The sequence below is a fragment of the Stylophora pistillata genome, chromosome 12 (genome assembly GCF_964205215.1).
Source record: "Stylophora pistillata chromosome 12, jaStyPist1.2, whole genome shotgun sequence".
NCBI classification, from domain to species: Eukaryota; Metazoa; Cnidaria; class Anthozoa; order Scleractinia; family Pocilloporidae; genus Stylophora; species Stylophora pistillata.
Window position 1 is genome coordinate 5,792,181 of NC_142530.1, and position 17,868 is coordinate 5,810,048.

The following is a 17,868-nucleotide window of genomic DNA, read 5'->3' on the forward strand; positions in this document are numbered from 1 at the left end:
AAATTAATGTTTCATTTCCATACCGCTAAGGTATGAATCGTTCTAAAAAGTGTTGGACTCGGGTAAATGAGCGTTTTGAGGAGTCTAATGTGAAATTAAATTAGGCCTCAGACAGAAAATATGGTCTGAGTAGGAGTTAGTGTAAGGTAATCACTGTTCCAAGATTTCACCGTAAAGGATTGTGGAAAGAAAGTTTAAAAGAGTGCCGTTTTTTTTTATCGAAAAACTATTGTTGCAATGTTCAGCTAGGCATTTACTTGCGATATAGGCATAGGGATAAGCATATAAAAGTTAATATGCGCTGATGGGACACTCGGACATAAGGTTAAGCATATCTGCATAAGATTATCAAAAGGTTGCGTTCTTTTTACGCCTATACTGTCTAGTGAGTCACGCTGTAGATGGCCTTGTGACTGCCACAATCATAGTAACTTTCCCTGTTACGAAGGAGTGGTTGGATCAAATCTTCAACGCGAAAGTAAATTTTTCGTTTTGCCTAACCACCCGTCGTAACCGCCCGAACCGCGCGATTGGCTCGCGCGAGAACGCTTTTCCCCCTACCTCCCCTACTAAGCAGAATTTTCTCCTCAAAGTTCCTCTATAGTTTGGAAATCAATAAACCAATCAGAATCGGTCGTTTGCACATATATTTTGATGGCTTTAAGGGGTACTAGAGGGGCATCATTCTGTGCGCTCATACTAATTGATCAAATTTGAAAATATGGCGTCGCGCGGCCGACCTTCAAAATTTTCCACTCAGATTTTTCGTTCCTTTGCGATCGAGTTAGACCTTGTTGAACTCAGATTATAAAGTAGCAATGCTACAGAACACTCTCCATGGAAAATAATGGATATCAAGGTCTTAAATGTGACAGAATAAGCACTCGAGTCAGCGACAGTACGATTCTCTCTTAAGCCATGCGAATTGTGGACGTAAGTTGGAAACCGAACTTTCGGACTTCAAGTAGGGCCTAGCGACAATTTTACGATTCCAGGGCCCGGCGAATATTATGTTCGAGTAACAATGTGTTCAAAAAGTATAGTTTGATAGAAGATCTTCGCAGTTTTTCAGAATTTTCAACATAACGCTACGCATTTTTCTGGCCACGAAGTCAAGTGAACAACAACCTAAGCATGATGAATTTTACCGCGCAGGCTTTGTACACGTAAGAAATTCGTACGTTTTTCGCTTATAACAGCAAATCAAGAATAAAATAAATGAATAAAACTGTCGTCTCGAAATATTTCTTAGTCATTTTCGTCTTGCTTACTTCTGACAGATTCCGTAAAACATGAGATCTCTTCGCTCGGGACAAATTTTTTTAGTCCTTTTGAAATATGAGCCGCGTGCATATTTGCACAAATACGCACTGCGTATCGCTTTACCTTCTTTCTTTGTCTTGGTTTTTTCTTTTTCGGAAACAATAATCATTTTCCTACAGATATACACTCAGAAATAGAAGCACTGACGCCATAAATGAAATATATGCTGCAGGAGACAAAAGTGTAATCGGAGATTGGTCAAGCTTTAATTCACGGATGAAAAATGTATAGTAAGGGAGCGGTTTCTGGGTTGAGTCACTTATCCCATATCATATCTTCCATTATCATAAGTCACTAAGCGCATGAAATTTTGAATAGTCTATAATAATAGAGTTACAGACGGAATAGTTGTTAGAAGTAACTAAAATGATTAGTAAGTAAGCCGTAAATATACGCTCCACCTGTATTTCAGCTGAATTCGAGTTTTATCTTACTTCATTCAGCTAAGCCTCATGCCATTCTCGTGACAAGGGACACATTTTTTTTTTCATACAGATCGATCTAGACCCGTAAATAACCGTTTTGTTAGGAGTTGTATTAATTAATATTTCTGATGCTGTCGCGCAACATACCCTGCAGGTGATAGAGGAGTACTCTATTTGCAAGCAAGAAAAGAAGGAAATTTCCTTGGAATCCCTTTCACAATGGGCTGCATCTTGACATCATATCAGTTAAGGTGCGGTTATCAACAACGCAAGCCCCAAACATGCATTGACACAAGGGTTAAGTTTCGGTCAAGAACAACAATGAAATTGCGGAGAATAATAGTTCTAACTTAATAGTTGTAACTTATTCTTTGCATTACTTTTGTACAGTACTCTATGATGTAATAGGATCAAACTAAAATAGTTATGTTGTAAGCTTCTAGTATGTTCTGGAAAAGCTTTGTAAATAAATATAAGAAACTGGTCGCGTAGTTGGAGTAGTTGCTGTTGTCGGGAGTGATGACCGACTGTTTGGAAAGCTATACCAAGAGAGAGGACTGCGTAAAAGATAACAAATTTCAAGGAAGTTTGGAGAAAACTGTAAGTAAGATATAAATCATCTTAGTCCCCTACTGATTTTGCTGAGAATATACTCTTGCATGATAAAACCTGAATGATTGCTTATGTTTGCAAAGAAGGATTATGGAAATAGCTCAGTTTTCCCTTTTGTTGTATCTCTTAAAGAAATGAAGGTTTGCCATAAATTAATCATGACATCTCTTGAAGTGGATTATCGCTGAACATTTCAAAGAAGCCCTATGTTTTTATTTTAACATTTGCGTTGTTAAATAGCCTTGACTCCCAATATATTTTCTTGATTAAGCCTGAAGAAGCGTTTTTTATTATTCACTTGTTGAACTCGTCTTCTGGGTGTAGGCCATGGATTGATTTCGAGTTTTTTTTTTTCAAACACGATCGGCCGTCGACCGATCAACGACTTTTAAAAGGTTTTACGATCGGCCCTCCATCGGTCAACGGACTTTGTTTGACTTTGTTGCCGCGCGAGTGAACAAGTGAATATTTATAACGCTTTTTCATGGTAATCAAACAGATATCTTGGGAGTCAATAGCTATTTCACTACGGAACGTTAAATAAAAATGTTTTACAGCAGGTTTATACTCTACTGGGTAAAAGCCTTGCATGGTTTTCAAAGTCTTTTTAAACACGATCAGCCGTCAGAGAAATGAGAGATTGGGGAAAGTGAAACCAGCGCTTTCATTGTTTTCGAGTATTTAGAATCTCTGATTAAAAATACCAGTGCATTCAAATAAGCGTAGCTAACTTTAAGTGCACATGGGAGGTTGACCCACCCTTGGGGTACAAGGTTTTAGTATATAATAGTTCTGCTGCGCAACTTTAACATTTTTGCCATTGGGGAAATAAATCGCCAAGACGTTCCAGATATTTTCCAAGCGTTAGATAAGATAAGGCTTTCAAAACATCAGTTAAAATGGAACAGTTTAGTAGTTTGCGGCACTAGGTCGAAATCAGTGTATTAATATTGTAGGTGGAGCATGCATTCAGTTGAGATTTCTCTCCCACCAGACATTATTACAAGCCAAGCAGCTCAACAGAACAAAGGCTTGAGCACATGCATGAAATTTGCATGACATATTAAATCCTAAGAGTGCAAAAGCTAAAATATTTCACATACTCGAAATTCTTCACCCTTAACCTCAGCTTGTCGGCGGTAGATTTAGCGATAAACGACTCCTCGCTTCCCCTGTCAAGCAATGCCCACGTGCTCACTAAGTTCCCATTCTCTCCTTCCACTCTTACAGGGACCACTTGCAGAGCAATCTTCTGCGAGGTGAATGCTGTCGGACTGCACGTCTTGTAGGAGTCGAACTTGGCAAAATGTACCGTACTACTTGTCGGGGTTTCACTATTACAACCATTTGCCGTAATTACGTTCGCAGATACTCTAACCTGGTCCGGGTTTTGACCAGAAGAGGATGGCCTACCATCGCCTATCATCGTGTTAGCAGTTACTTCGTCTTGGTCTAGGCTTTGGCGGGGGGTTTCAACAGAGTCCAACGCAGCGTTGTGCAAGAGGAAGTGATGTTTCTGTGGGCATAGGTTGCACTTCGATTTAGCAAAGCATTGGGAGAGGAAATGTCCCTTCCTCAGGCAGTTAAAACAAAGACCTCTACCTCGAACAAAGATTCGTCGCTGTCTTACAGTCATGTTCTTAAATTGATCGCATTCGGCCAACTTGTGGGATGCCCCACAGTTTATAAATTTAACTGGATGGCCTGTACCTCGTGGACCATTCCGGCCAGGCAGAGAAAGCTGCGTTGCTAGCGTAGTCACTCTACCGTCAGTTCTGCTGGGAGGGGGCACTCTCGAATTTCTCTTGGCAGATACATTAGCGGCTCTGCTCGTTTCGCCAATTCGTCCGAAGATTGGATCATTTACAGGATCTGCGCGTTTCTCTATGAACTCCACCAGGTCTTTAAAGCTTGGCAACATCCCTCGCTCGCGGATCCGTTGCACTTCATCTCTCCATCTAGCCTGCTGGACAGTAGGCAGTTTGCTGCACATTTTCCCCAGGTTAGAGAGTTTCATTTCTGACAGGGCGTTCATTTCTTTTAGGGTCTCGTACAAGGTCCTGCTACAATCTGCAAACTCTCTCAGGCCTTCTCTGTCACAGTTTGAAATGTTTGGTCCTTCAATTAAAGCGTCAACACATGCTTTGGCTATCATGTGAGGCTGGCCAAATCCTGGCTCCAGTAATCGCATAGCTTTCTTGAATCCACCAGGCGTGCCCTCGAAACCTGCCACCGTCCTTTTTGCCTTTCCCTCGAGAAACTGCAACAAACGGGTCATCTTTTGTTCATCAGACAGATTCCGAGACTCCACTATCAGATGGAAACGTGTTGTAAATTTGAAGAACTCACATGGATCTCCGGAAAACTTCATCACCTCCAGGGGAGGCAGGCCCACGCCCGTAACAATCAGATTCATGTTAGCGACAGCTCTCTCGAGAACACTAGCACTGTCAGTTTTGATAAGCTTGGATGTAGCTCCACATTCACTGTTTGGCTGAGGGAAAGGAGGAGCCCTTGGATTCAACGTTGATCTTGGGACTTCCTCAAGAATTCTCGGAGCTGGAACGATGGTACGCGGCTAAGCCTCTTTCGGGCAGGACTCAGGAATAAATGGTTCAAGCTTCTCCATCACTCCCGGATCAGAGTACTGTACTACCTCCTCCAACGTAACCGGCTTAGTAGATGCTTCATCGATGATGAGCACTCCTTTAGACCCTTCGCTTCCCTTATCTGAATCCAAATGTTCATAAAAACGTGTCCTCATCCGAGCTAAATCGGCTTCGTCCTCGGCGTCAGCTATTTCATTTTCTAACAGTAACAGCTGCTGTTTCAACTTTCTCTCTCTTTAATTGCGTCAATTTCGCTTCGGCCAGGTAAAGGCTCAAGTAAGGAGAAGTTGCTATAAATTAATCAAAACTAATACACGATTCGATGTAAGGTTTCTAGATCTTATATGTCCATCAAACGATCCATTTACCTCTGGAGGGAGTAATTTATTTTCCGTGGCAAAAACTAATAAACTCAACGTGAAAATAAAGCACTAACGCGTCCAAATACCTAGCGCGAGTCACTGTCCGAAAAGGTAACGCTTATAACGGATCGGTCAAAATGGAATAGTTCAGTCGTTTGCATAAGTCAGTTTACACTCCTCCATTCTGGCATGTGTGGTGCGACGAGACTTCATTCCCACTGCGATTACAACTCAGTATACCAAGGTGCGGTACAGTTCTTTTAAGGACCTTTAGATTCAATGGGTGATTCGTGATTATTTGAACTAAAGATTTACCAATAATGAATGAATTGCACTTTTAGATAAACACCATGCCATTAGCTACGCTGAAAGGCACATTAAAGAATATTATCTCAAAGAAGAAAGTCTGACACTATCAGAAACATCTTGGATGGACCAGTCTGCCCATATGAGGACCCCACACCATCAGCATTTATTGTTCTATTGTAAACATTTTGCTTAAAGAATTTGACGCAAGAGAAGAGAGAAGGGTGCACATGCTTCGTAATAGGGCCCATGAGTTTCCTTCCGTTTTGAATTGAACCTCCGCCTTTTCTATTTGCAGAAACGATGTGAAAATAGAGGGCCAAGACTCCGAAATTATTTGCAACAGTCTTATGAGATCAGGTCTTTGATGGATCCCTTAGTTATTACGACACCGTTAAGTCACGTGCGGCATTTAATAAAAATTAGTGCATTTTTACATGGAATTAAGGACGGATTTATTCCCAAACAGGAACCGTAATATAAGTCAAGTAGCTTTAGCGAGATGAGTGCGAAAAAAACTGGAATTGATACCTTATGAGCACGTACACGTGAACAGGTGACTCGCGTTTCCTAGCTGTACCACTCTTAATTTTTCATACTCATTGTCTGTGAACATCCAGAGCGCGTATTTCTTCACAGTTAAGTATCGCCGCAAACTGCTGTGTAAGAGCTAGAGATTGTGCTTTGGTCGTCAGGTACCATTCTTCATTTTTACTAGGTACCGTTCCATAAAAAAAAAAAAATCGATTAAAGGTAGTCAAATTCGGATGCAGGTATAGGCTTTCAACTCTATGGCTTTTAATCCTATTTGCTGCCACGTAGGGATATCATTGTTCATTTCAAAAGAAAAAAAACGATTTCAATTTGAAAAGGCCGATTTTTGGAACGTACTTTTTCGCACTAAAATGCTTTTAGCTCAAATGAATAGCCAGTTAGGACAATGCAAGCAAGGAACTTTTGCTATAAGTAAACTTTTTCTAGATCGTACTTTCCCTTTAACGTCAATTTATTAAATCAGAAGAATGCATATTTTTTTCTGACCATAAGCCTCCACTAGGTGTTGTTATAAAAAAACGTTAAGTATATCCTTCCCGTCCAAGTGCGTATTATTTACGCGAATAAAAGTTGACAGTAATGTCCATTATGAATAACTACAAATACATTTTACGATAAAGGGAGATCCGAGGAAAAAATTCATATAACATACAATGAAACAGTAACTTTGGTATGCATTTGCAGACCTTAATTGAGGATCTCAGTGGAGTTAGCCGTCATCCATCAAATGGCCAAAATATCAACCTTCAACCGTCAAAAACGCAATATTTTTACTGTCAACTGTCAAATAAGCAAGCAAATTTTAGCCGTCAAATGTCTCAGACATCCTAACTAAGACCTGAACGATTGCCTAAATAAGGGCCAAGTTCTGTTTCTCAGTTAGCCGTCAACCATCAAATGCCCAAAGTATTGACCTTCAACCGTGAAAAATGCAATATTTTTAAGGTCAACCGTCAAATAAGCAAGCCAATTTTAACCGTCAAACGCCTATGATATCCTAAGAACTAAACGATTGCTTTAATAGGGGTCAAGTTCTGTTGCTCATAAATAAAAATTTCGATATATTACAAAAAACATGTTCATGTAAGTTCTTTAACTTTTAGTCGCGAGTAATATTGGTTAACGACAGAACTGACTTCAGGTGTGGAAACACTTCCTTATAGTAAAAAGTTGGCCATTGATCAATAAAAGGTGATATAATTTAACAGTTCTTTACAAACGCGTCATTATGAAAAATTATAGCCAAATTTTGTGTGTTAAGCTCGTTTTATAAACGAAATTCCCAAACATTAACCGACAACCATCAAATAACCCAAACTTTAACAGTCAACCGTCCAAAGGGCTTATTTTTAACTGTAAACCGTCAACGTGAACCCGCCTCCCATTGAGACCCTTTTAATTTGACCGTGTTACTATTGTTGATGTTGTTGATCATGTATAGAAAGATGGTTTCATTAGTTAATGTAGTAGAATGTGCAATAAAAATAAAAGGAAAAAACATGAACCTGAATCAGTATCGCTGAGTGCATTTACTTTAATCATTCAAACATACAAAGTAACTCTGTGAAGTCGTTTCAGTAGCATGTTAAGATTGTCTGTTAATAAACATTTCTATGATGACCATAATCTATTACTGCAGATAGTTACCTGCTAGCCACCTCTCGAACTCTGAAAAGAAAACAAAGAGAGGAATTACTATCAAGTACGAAATAAAAACAAAATGGAAAAAAAGGATAAGGTTTGCAAAATCATCTCAGTCCCTTACTGATAAGCTGACTAGCTGTATAGTGTATCATTCTTTCTAAGCATTAGCTCCCGCGAAGTGTTGTTATAATGAAACACTAACTTAGCTGAAAAAATATCTCCGAACTCCAAGTTTGTTTTATTTACGGGAATAAAAGTTAACCGACCATATTTTATCTTTTTTATTTAATTTTTATTTATTTATTAATATAATTAATTACATGGGATAACTATCGCAGAAAATATTTGTCCCTGCAATAATGCTATCTTCGCTGTAACAACAAAACCAACACATAATACGATAAATGAAAATCTGAAGACAAAATGTAGAGCTCATATAACATACAATGAGACAGTATCTTTTGTAGACATTTGTAGAGTTTAATTGAGGATCCCAATGGAGTCAGCCGTCAACCATCAAATGGCCACAATATTAACCTTAACCCGTCAAAAACGCAATATTTTACCGTCAACCGTCAAATAAGGAAGCCAAATTTAGCCGTCAAATGTCTCAGATATCCTCACTAAGAACTGAACGATTGCCCTAATAAGGATCAAGTTCTGTTGCTCATAATTAAAAGTTTTGAGATATCACAAAAACACATTTAAGTAAGTCCTTTGACTTCTAGTCGCGAGTAAAATTGGTTAGCGACAGAACTGACTTCCGGAGTGGAAACATACACCTAATTGTAATAAGGTTGTCATAGAAAAAAGCAAAAAGCAATCAAAGGCTCTGTGAGCCAACGCGTGAATTGGATAAGCCAATGTAAGTTTGTGTCGTCAATAGAAATGGGTGTTTGATTTTCCATACTAGGGTATGCATCGTTAGACTGGTAAATGAACATTATGAGGAATATGATGTGAAATTAAATTAGGCCTCAAAGATAGAAAATATGGCCTGATTAGGATTTAGTGTAAGACCATTACTGTTCCAGATTTTACTGTAAAGGTTTGTGGAAAGAAAGTTCAAAAGAGCGCTGTTTCGTTTATCATAAAACTATTGTTCCAATAATGAGCTCAGTAATTACTTGCGATGCAAGTATAGGGATAGGCATGTAAAAGCTTTTGCGCTGGATGGAACGCACGGAGATAAGGATAAGCATATATGCATAAGATTATCAAAACGTTGCCTTATTTTTGTGCTTACACTGTCTAGTTAAGACTTGGTTGGCATGAGTGTAAGGATAAACATAAGCGAAAGACTTTCAGGCAATCAGCAAGCACTATACTGCTTATACCAACCATGTCCCTACTTAACATAACATCGACTGAGCGCTTGTGCTCATGTTTATATATGTTGCAGCTGTGCCCACCTGCGCATTAGCTTTTTATGTTTAGGCTTATGCTTTTGTTGCAACTGAGTACCGCGCTTGAAGCCTGTTTCGCACTTCTGAGATGATTATTAGCACGAGGATGAAAACAAGTACAAGGATGTTCATCCTAATAACATACGCATACACAGTTCGTGTTACACCATTGAAGAAACAGCATATCGATTGATTGAAATTATGCTTGAGCTTATTTCACTGCAGTTCCCACTTGTGGACCACTTTCCAAAGTCGATACAGCTCTAGGAATACCAAACAAGCCTCAAACAAGTCACTTTTCGAGCAGTTGGCCGTGAGTGACACTTCAATATCGGACTATTGGCGAGCAGCGTTTTAAATGTAAAATTAATATTTAGATAAAGTTTCATATAAATCTAATGTGGTGCCTGAGTGGCTTTACGGTAAAAAGCAGTGCTTTAAATATCGTTCTAGGGGAAGCGACGAAGGTGGTTCAAATACTCCGCACTCGAGCAAATTTTGCATTTTGCTTAACTTCCTTTCTTTGTTTTCTTTTTCGGACACAATAATCATTTACCTGGATATGTACATTCTAAAATAGAAATATTGACGCCATAAATGAAATATACGCTGCAAGAGATAAAAGTGTGTTCGGAGATTGGGCAAACTTTAATTCACAAATGAAAAACGTATACGTTTTTACTCTTTCAAGATTATCATTGGCTTCTTTTTTACCTCAACTCTATTCTTAGCAACAAAGGTCGCCATTTCGTTTGTTTATCACTCGCCAAAAACTATCAAATGCATTCAAAAGCCTAGAATAGAAAAAAGTTTACAAGAATCGACCAACCGAGCAAGCGAGCGAGCGCCATTCATCACACATACCTACAACTCGCTCTGGCGCATGCGCGCAATTGCGAGTTAAAAAAGGCTAAAAAGAGCAATCTCTAGTTGTCTCTCTCAATTATGGAGGAGTTGCTATAAACTAATCATATTTAATACACGATTCGATGTAAGGTAGAGAGATCTTACATGTCCATCCAAAGATTCGTATACTTGTGGAGGGAGACAGATAACATTCGGGGCAAAACCTAATGAATTCAACGTGAAAATAAAGCGCCAACACGCTTGAATACTTAGCGCAAGTAATCGTCCGAGAAGGTAACGCTTTTAACGGATCTCCTAAATGGAATGACCTGATCGTTGGCAGAATTCAATTTACACCAGTCCATTCTGGCATGAGTAGTGGTGGGACGAGACTTATCTCCCACTGGGATTACAATTCAGTACACCAAGCCGCAGGTCAGTTCTTCTAAGAACCTTTGGATTCAATGGGCGATTCGTGATTACTTGAACTAAAGATTGACCAATACTTAAGCAAAATGTTTACAACAGAACGATAAATAATGAAAGTGTGGCAGCCTCATATAGGCAGACTGGTCCATTCAAGAGGTTTCTGATAATGTTTCAGACTTTCTTCTTTGAGATAGCATTCTTTAATGTGCCTTTCAGCGTAGCTAATGGCATGCTATTTGTCTAAAAGTGCAATTAAAGAATTCAACGCAGGAGAAGAAAGAAGGGTGCACAGGCCTCGTAGTATTGTATTGTATTGTAATCTTTATTTAGACACGATCAATTCATCAGCCTATAAAAATACATATCACATACGCTAAGATATTTAAAATTAAAACTACATACTATAACACTAAAGCTGTTTTCCGTGAATGCCGTGCGTTAGACTTAAAAAATGTCATTGATCTTACGTTTAAATAACCCCAGAGACTCTGTGTTCCTTATATCGTAAGTATCGTATAGTAGGACCCACGAGTTTCCTTCCAGTTTGAATTACAACTATGATCTAATGCCATGGATGTTAACCTTTCCTCAACCTCTCACTCTCCGAACTAATATCATCACAACAAGTAAACAAATGTTTCAAATTTAGTAAATAAAACTGGTTCGTTTTCAAACATTTTTCAAAATATAGTGACTTTTTTGGTAAATATAGGAGTCACACTTTCCTTTATAATAATTTTATATTTCTTTCGCTGTAAGCTCAGGGGCGAACAGATTTTTTCGCCTTTGCTTCACGGCTCACTCACTGAAATATTTTTCTCACCTCGCTGACGAATTCGATAGACCATAGTTGTCGGAGCTAGGTTACAAGCTTATGATATGGCTGCGTTCAACCAATCACAAGGTTAGAAATTCAATAGCCTTGCTCCACGTTTTTACTTATTGAATACGTCTGTTCTATTTGAACAAACCTACATATTCATTGTGTAGTATGTACGATGAATATTGAAACATCATGACATATAAATCACTAAACGATAATAATTATGAAAAAGGGAAAGATTGAATTAGGATATGTTAAGAAAGTTTATTTCATTTCCAAGCTAAGTAGTTCAGAGGAAAGTACTACAGACTTTTCATAAAAGGACAAGCACTGATGACATCCGTTTTTCTTCTTTTTCTTTTTGTCGGAGAAATAACTGGAAAAAGTGCAATGAATAATATTCTTTCGATAAATTGTATAATGTATGAGTCTATAAACCTTGAAAACCCACATGGGCAAATGAAGTACTAAGATTTTGGACTTGAACCGAGTCTGTATTTTTTAGGTTTTCGAGAACAAACGTGGAGATAGCAAAAGACTGACCAACCTAGAACCAATCATATCAAATCAAATCCAACCAAATCCACAAAACCAAATGACGGACTGAGATCTTATATCAGTTAAACTGACTTTGATGCTGTTTCATGTTGCTGTTACTAACAAAAGCAACGACGAAAAAAGCGCTGTTGTCGTTGTTGCTTTCTACATCTACATTTATTAGTCTTGCAAAGGGGGGTCATCACGCAAGACATAAAATAACAATAATAATTAACAAAATAAGATAAAAAATGTAAAGATAAATGATATATATATATACATATTATATAGTGAACGCTTTCTTTTCTAGATAGCTTGTTCAGAGCCTCAAACGCTAAAACGCCAGAACAAACAAAGAGAAAACAAACACCAAACAAAACAAATTGCTGTTTGTTTATCGAACAATCCTTACTGGATATATATTATCTGTATTTTGACAAGAATCTGTATTTCTGATAAGTAGTGTAACATGTAAAAAAATATTTCTCTGCTTCCGGAAACAAAAACGATAATTAATAAAAATAACAAGAGAAAACTATAATCATGTCTACTACGATTTATTACCTTGCACTCTCCCCATACTAAAATATCGCTCAAGTATCGCCGATATATCGCCAAAAAAAGTATATCCTCCCCGTCCAAGTGTGTATTATTTATGCGAATAAAAGTTGACAGCAACGTCAATTATGAATAATGACTAATACGTTTTTACGATAAAGGGAGTTCCGAGGACAAAATTCATAGCGCTCATTGACACACAAAAAAAATCATAATCAACGACCTTTTTATATCTATCACACATTCGCTATATATTAGTAAAATGACCAAACACCGGTATACAAAAGACCCACCCATTAAAATTTCACAAGATGGGCAATTGTTAACCCAAATTAAACAAAGACAACAGACAAACTGGTCTACGGAATGAAGGGGGTAGGTTTCTTAAGAAACTGTGGCACCAAGAGATATGCGCAGGAAAATCGATTGATATAAACGTCCTAACATCACAGCCTTATTAAATGTGTGTTGTGTTCTTCTACGAATAGACTTCCGATGAGACGGATCGACCTTACTAAAGACGAGTCAAGTCGACTCTTGCAAATCGTGAAGATTTGTCTAAATTTAATGCCCTAATCTAAAGCTTAATGTAATCAAATGTACTGAGGGATTTTCGATGACATCGACTGAACCGCGTCGAGTCGACCCGTGCGAATTATGAACGCTTAAGTGTGTGTTGCCTTCTTCTACAAATCGACTTCCGATGAGACGGATCGACATTACTTATAGCGAGTCGAGTCGACCCGTGCGAATTGTGTCGATTCGGCAACATTGAATACCTTAATTTAACGCTTAAGTTTGTATTGTCTCCTTTTGCGAATCGACTTCCGGTGAGACGGATCGACTCAACAAAAACCGAATCGAGTTGATGAGTGCGATTCGTGTCGATTCGTGTACATTTTCTGCCCCTGCACTGTATTCAATATTCTGAAAATGGACTGCCAGCCTTTTCACGCTTCCAGAACGTAAGTTCTCATTAGTAAGTTGTCATTCAAGTTGTCCCTCACCATGCCACTCAAATTCACTCTTAAATCTGCTCTCACCCCTCAACTTCCGGTATGTTAACGTAAGATTTGATTCCCAGTGTGACGATTCGTCAACGACCGTAGACGAGTCGCAACAGTTTGGGTGTACTGGACATGTATGTTGATTTGCTGTACTCAGGAACGAGCTCTTACAGTTGTAGTCCATTTTCACGCTCGCTTAACCCCGATAATGAATGCTCATATTCACCGTGAACGCCAGTCACATCACTCTCTGAACCATAAGTTCAAAAGTACATAAAATGGAGATGGTCGTCTTACAAATAGATCACTAGTAGCTATGTCATCTTTCAAAACAAAATCATCCATACTATTGGTTTTCTCGTGGTTCGCGGCTTCTAAAATTGTGCGATAAAAATTTCTATGACTTTATCTATCACCACAAATAGTGGTAATAGATATGACAAAATACAAAAAAAGAAAAAAGGAGAAATTACGATAAAGCTTTATAGGAAATACAGTTCCCCGCTAGTTTAATTTAATGAGAACACCTCAAATCAGAAGAGCCTGCATAACCACTGATTAGCCAATCGCAATTGGAAGTATTCAGACCTTACGTAAAAAGGACGTTAATGTTTACCAGGATCCGCGGATAAACGTCTTCCTTTCAAATTCACCAGTGTAAATAAACTCCCTCATATTCATTTTTCAATAAATCTGCATTTCTCATATATGATTTTCAAATATAGTTATTCGCCTATAAACTATAAGAAGGCTATGCTTGTAAATAGGGAGGGGTTCTGTAAGCATTGTCTCCCTTTTTCCTTAAATACTAACACTCAAACGACGACGAGGATATAAGCAGCTTCATTGACTGTTTTAATAATCATTTTAGCGGTAGTAAAATTGACAGTGGGCGAGACCTTTGAAATGAATAACACTCCTGGGTAATTTGGTAAGATCAACTAAGTTGAAATTGCAAATTGGCCACCGCAAAGCGTTAAAACGCTGATGTTTCGAGATTACTGAATTACTTTTCACCGGAATAATTATTTCGAGTATTTATAAACTCCCTCTCATTTTCATTTCTTAATTCATCCGCATTTAACATGTATAATTTTCATATAGTCATTTGTGTATTAACAAAAAGGAGACTCACTGCTTCCGGAAATTAAAAAGATAAAAAATAAAAATAACAAGGGAAAACTATCATCATATCTACTACGATTCATTAACATGCACTCACTCCCCATAGCCTAAAATATCGCTCAAATATCGCCGATATATCGCGATAACCGCGATATTCGGCGATTATCCTTTGTATTACTTTTGCACAGTAGTGTATGATGTAATAGGATCAAATTAAAAGAGTTATATTGTAAGCTTCTGGTATGTTCCAGAAAACCGTTCGTAAATATATATGAGAACTTGGTCGTGTACTTGGAGTAGTTCTTGTTGTCGGGAGTGACCGACTGTTTGGAAAGCTATACCAAGAGAGACGACTGCGTGGAAGATCATAAATTTCAACGAAGTTTGGAGAAAACTGTGACTAAGATATCAATCATCTCAATCCCCTACTGATATTGTCGAGTATTGCTGAACATTTCAAAGAAGCCCTATATTTTTATTTAATATTTGCGTTGTTAAATAGCCATTGACTCCCAACATATTTCCTTGATTACGCATGAAGAAGCATTGTTTATTATTTACTTGTTGCACTCGTCTTCTGGGTATAAGCCGTGGATGGTTTTTGAGTTCTTCTCAAATATGATCGGCCGTCGATCGATCAATGACTTTTAAAAGGTTTTACGATCGGCCGTCGATCGGTCAACGGACTTTGTTTGACTTGTTGCCATGCGTATGAACGAGTGAATAATGATAACGCTTTTCCACGGGTAATCAAACAGATATCTTGGGAGCCAATAGCTACTTATTAACTACTGAACGTTAAATAAAAATGTTTTACAGTAGGTTTATACTGACTTTACTGGGTAAAAGCCTTACATGGTTTTCAAAGTCTTTTATTTTTTTTAAACACGATCAGCCGTCGAGGAAATCAGAGATTGAGGAGAGTGAAACGAACAATTTCAAATGATATTAACCTACGAACACTCGTGAACACATAAAAACTAAAATTTTAATGCCATGGTCAATTGTAATTATAATTATTTTGGACGTTTGCGAACTGACATTAGACGTTGGCTAATCGACCTCATATGTTGGCGAACTGACGTTGACGAACTGACACGTTGGCGAAACGACCGTTTACCTTTTGAGGTACCGTACCGATAATAATTGATGGTGAACTAAACGATGAAAAGTTTAGATCAATTTTGGTCACATTTTTGGAGGGACTAAGCTAACTACATCGATGCAAAATGTAATGGCTAAGCACAGCCTGATTTAACACATAAAAATGGGTCGATATAATAGCCGATAGCTTTCATCGGCATTCTTTCGAAAAAGAAAACTTCAAATATAACATTTGATAGCGAGGTTAAATAATGATAAATCATCTCACTAATCTACTGATTTTACGGAAACCTAGCGTGCATAAGAGAAAAAAAAAAACCTGGCTAAATTTCTATCACCAAAACATCATGTGCAACATTCCGAACATGCATACGAAGACATGTATTAAAGATCGACTCAACATAGTCGCTTCACCTATTTCAAATTCCTGAACATACATCAAAGTAAGAAACCTGCGCATAAAAGAGGGTGGAGGGGAGGGGTAGACGTGGGTCACTTGAAACCCACTCTAATTAATCTTTGCCGTTCACTAAAGGTACAAAGTACAGTAAAACCAGGAAGTAACACCATGCTTTTCCTTGAGCAGCAACAAGACAAAGGCTCGAGCAAATGAAATTTGTGTGATAAAATAAATCCTAAGAGTGCGAAATGGGTTCCCCACGGAAGCCCTTCGACCAATCACGATTAGCGCGTAGTTAATTTATAACTTGACTCGTGACTATGTGAGCTGGAGTAGCCTATTTCCCGCGAAAAGATAGTCTAAAAAATAAAGCGTTCAGTGAAAATGCCTTAAAATAGGCTCACCATGGGAGTCGAACGCTCCAAATAATGGCTCCTGTCACAGCCTGTTATCTTTGTGTTCATTCCATCTCGGGAAGGTAAAAGATTTTCCTCTTATTCTCTCTCTTAAGTAACGAGGAGTTGCTATAAACCAACCATATCGAAAGCACGATTCGATGTAAGGTTGAGAGACTTTATATGGCCATCAAAATGTCAAATTACCTCTGAAGGAAGACACAAAAAAATCTGTGGCACAAAGTTAAGACTACAGCTTGAAAAATATATAGTGCCGCACGCTCGGAATACCTGGAAACATTAACAAGAAGATAACGCTTCTAACGGATCTGCGTACGTTAAAGATGAACCTAGTTCAAGTGACCACTTCTTACAGGAAAAATTTCTCTTGATCACAGGATATATTGGACCTGTCTTAATTGCCACGCAATGTTACTTGCTTCTTCAAATTCGTGCACTCACTTTGAAATTTACCTTATCGCATATAAACTCATCGAAAGGATGCAGACTGGCCAGGTGTAAAGGAAACGAATTAATAGTCAGCCGAGTCTGTTGAGCAAAGTTGTCCATTTTGGCTCAGTGAGCATCTATGAACCTCACGGAAGCTATGTACATAACGACAGAGGGGTCTGGGTGAGTGACTTCGACCACTTCACCTCTCCCTCTTCAAAAATCCTAAGGGACTTAAGTCACTCAGCGACTCAGTGTATTTTAAGTATCATCTGAATGTGAGACTGACTGATCCGTGGTAAATTCACGTAAGCTGGACTTTAAAACTAAAGTTTGACTGGTCCGAAAATAAAATAACAAACAATCAGCGAGTTTCTAGTGTACATAGTCAACAGAGTCACCTCATCGATTTTATATTTCCTTAGCGCCTATCACAAAAATTAACTCCACGTACATAGGGATAGAGGATGTGCATTCAATATGTATATGTACGTAATTTAAGGAATCGAACGCTCCTAAATAATCTTGACATCTAAAGTGATAAAATGAGGATTTTAGCAACGGCAATTGTTTGTGTGGTGTCCTGTGGACCTCTGGGACTATACACAGTGGTCAGGTGACCGAGAGAGTGTGCGTGTATGTGAAAAACAGCGGGAGTTCGAAGGGTGACGGTGTGTTGTTCGAGTTATTGACCTTAGTGGCTTCTGGGAATATTACATTGGCGACGAGGATGGTCCAAATATGAGTGAGAAGCACTTACCACCGTTGGATTTATCCCGACTAGCTCCGCAAGTCGCGGACAGGTGGCGTAAAAGGAAGTGCACGTTTGAATATTATGCCGAAGGAAAGGGCATGGACAATGCTCGTAAGAAGACGTCTCAACTTTTGCATTTCGCCAGTATGGAGGTGCAAGACATATTCGAAGACTTTCAAGATCCTGGTCCTATCCCAG

At 38.5% G+C, this 17,868-nt stretch overlaps 2 protein-coding genes across 3 annotated transcripts in view; both read right to left on the reverse strand.

Moving 5' to 3' along the window:
• The window catches only part of LOC148718519 (uncharacterized), a 677,830-nt gene that overhangs the window by 469,040 nt on the left and 190,922 nt on the right, over window positions 1–17,868 (reverse strand). The gene's annotated exons all lie outside the window — the stretch shown is intronic.
• LOC148718535 (uncharacterized) lies at window positions 2,926–6,437 on the reverse strand. The gene is made up of 2 exons (XM_088739921.1): window positions 6,169–6,437; window positions 2,926–5,599 (listed from the first exon to the last, which is right to left on the reverse strand). The coding sequence occupies exon 2, from the start codon at window positions 4,774–4,776 to the stop codon at window positions 3,424–3,426; it is 1,353 nt and encodes a 450-aa protein (XP_088596047.1). The 5' UTR covers window positions 4,777–5,599; window positions 6,169–6,437; the 3' UTR covers window positions 2,926–3,423.

Bases quoted from the DNA above. Each gene is read 5' to 3' on its own strand.
- LOC148718535 (XM_088739921.1), bottom strand. From the start codon at position 4,776: ATGAATCTGATTGTTACGGGCGTGGGCCTGCCTCCCCTGGAGGTGATG.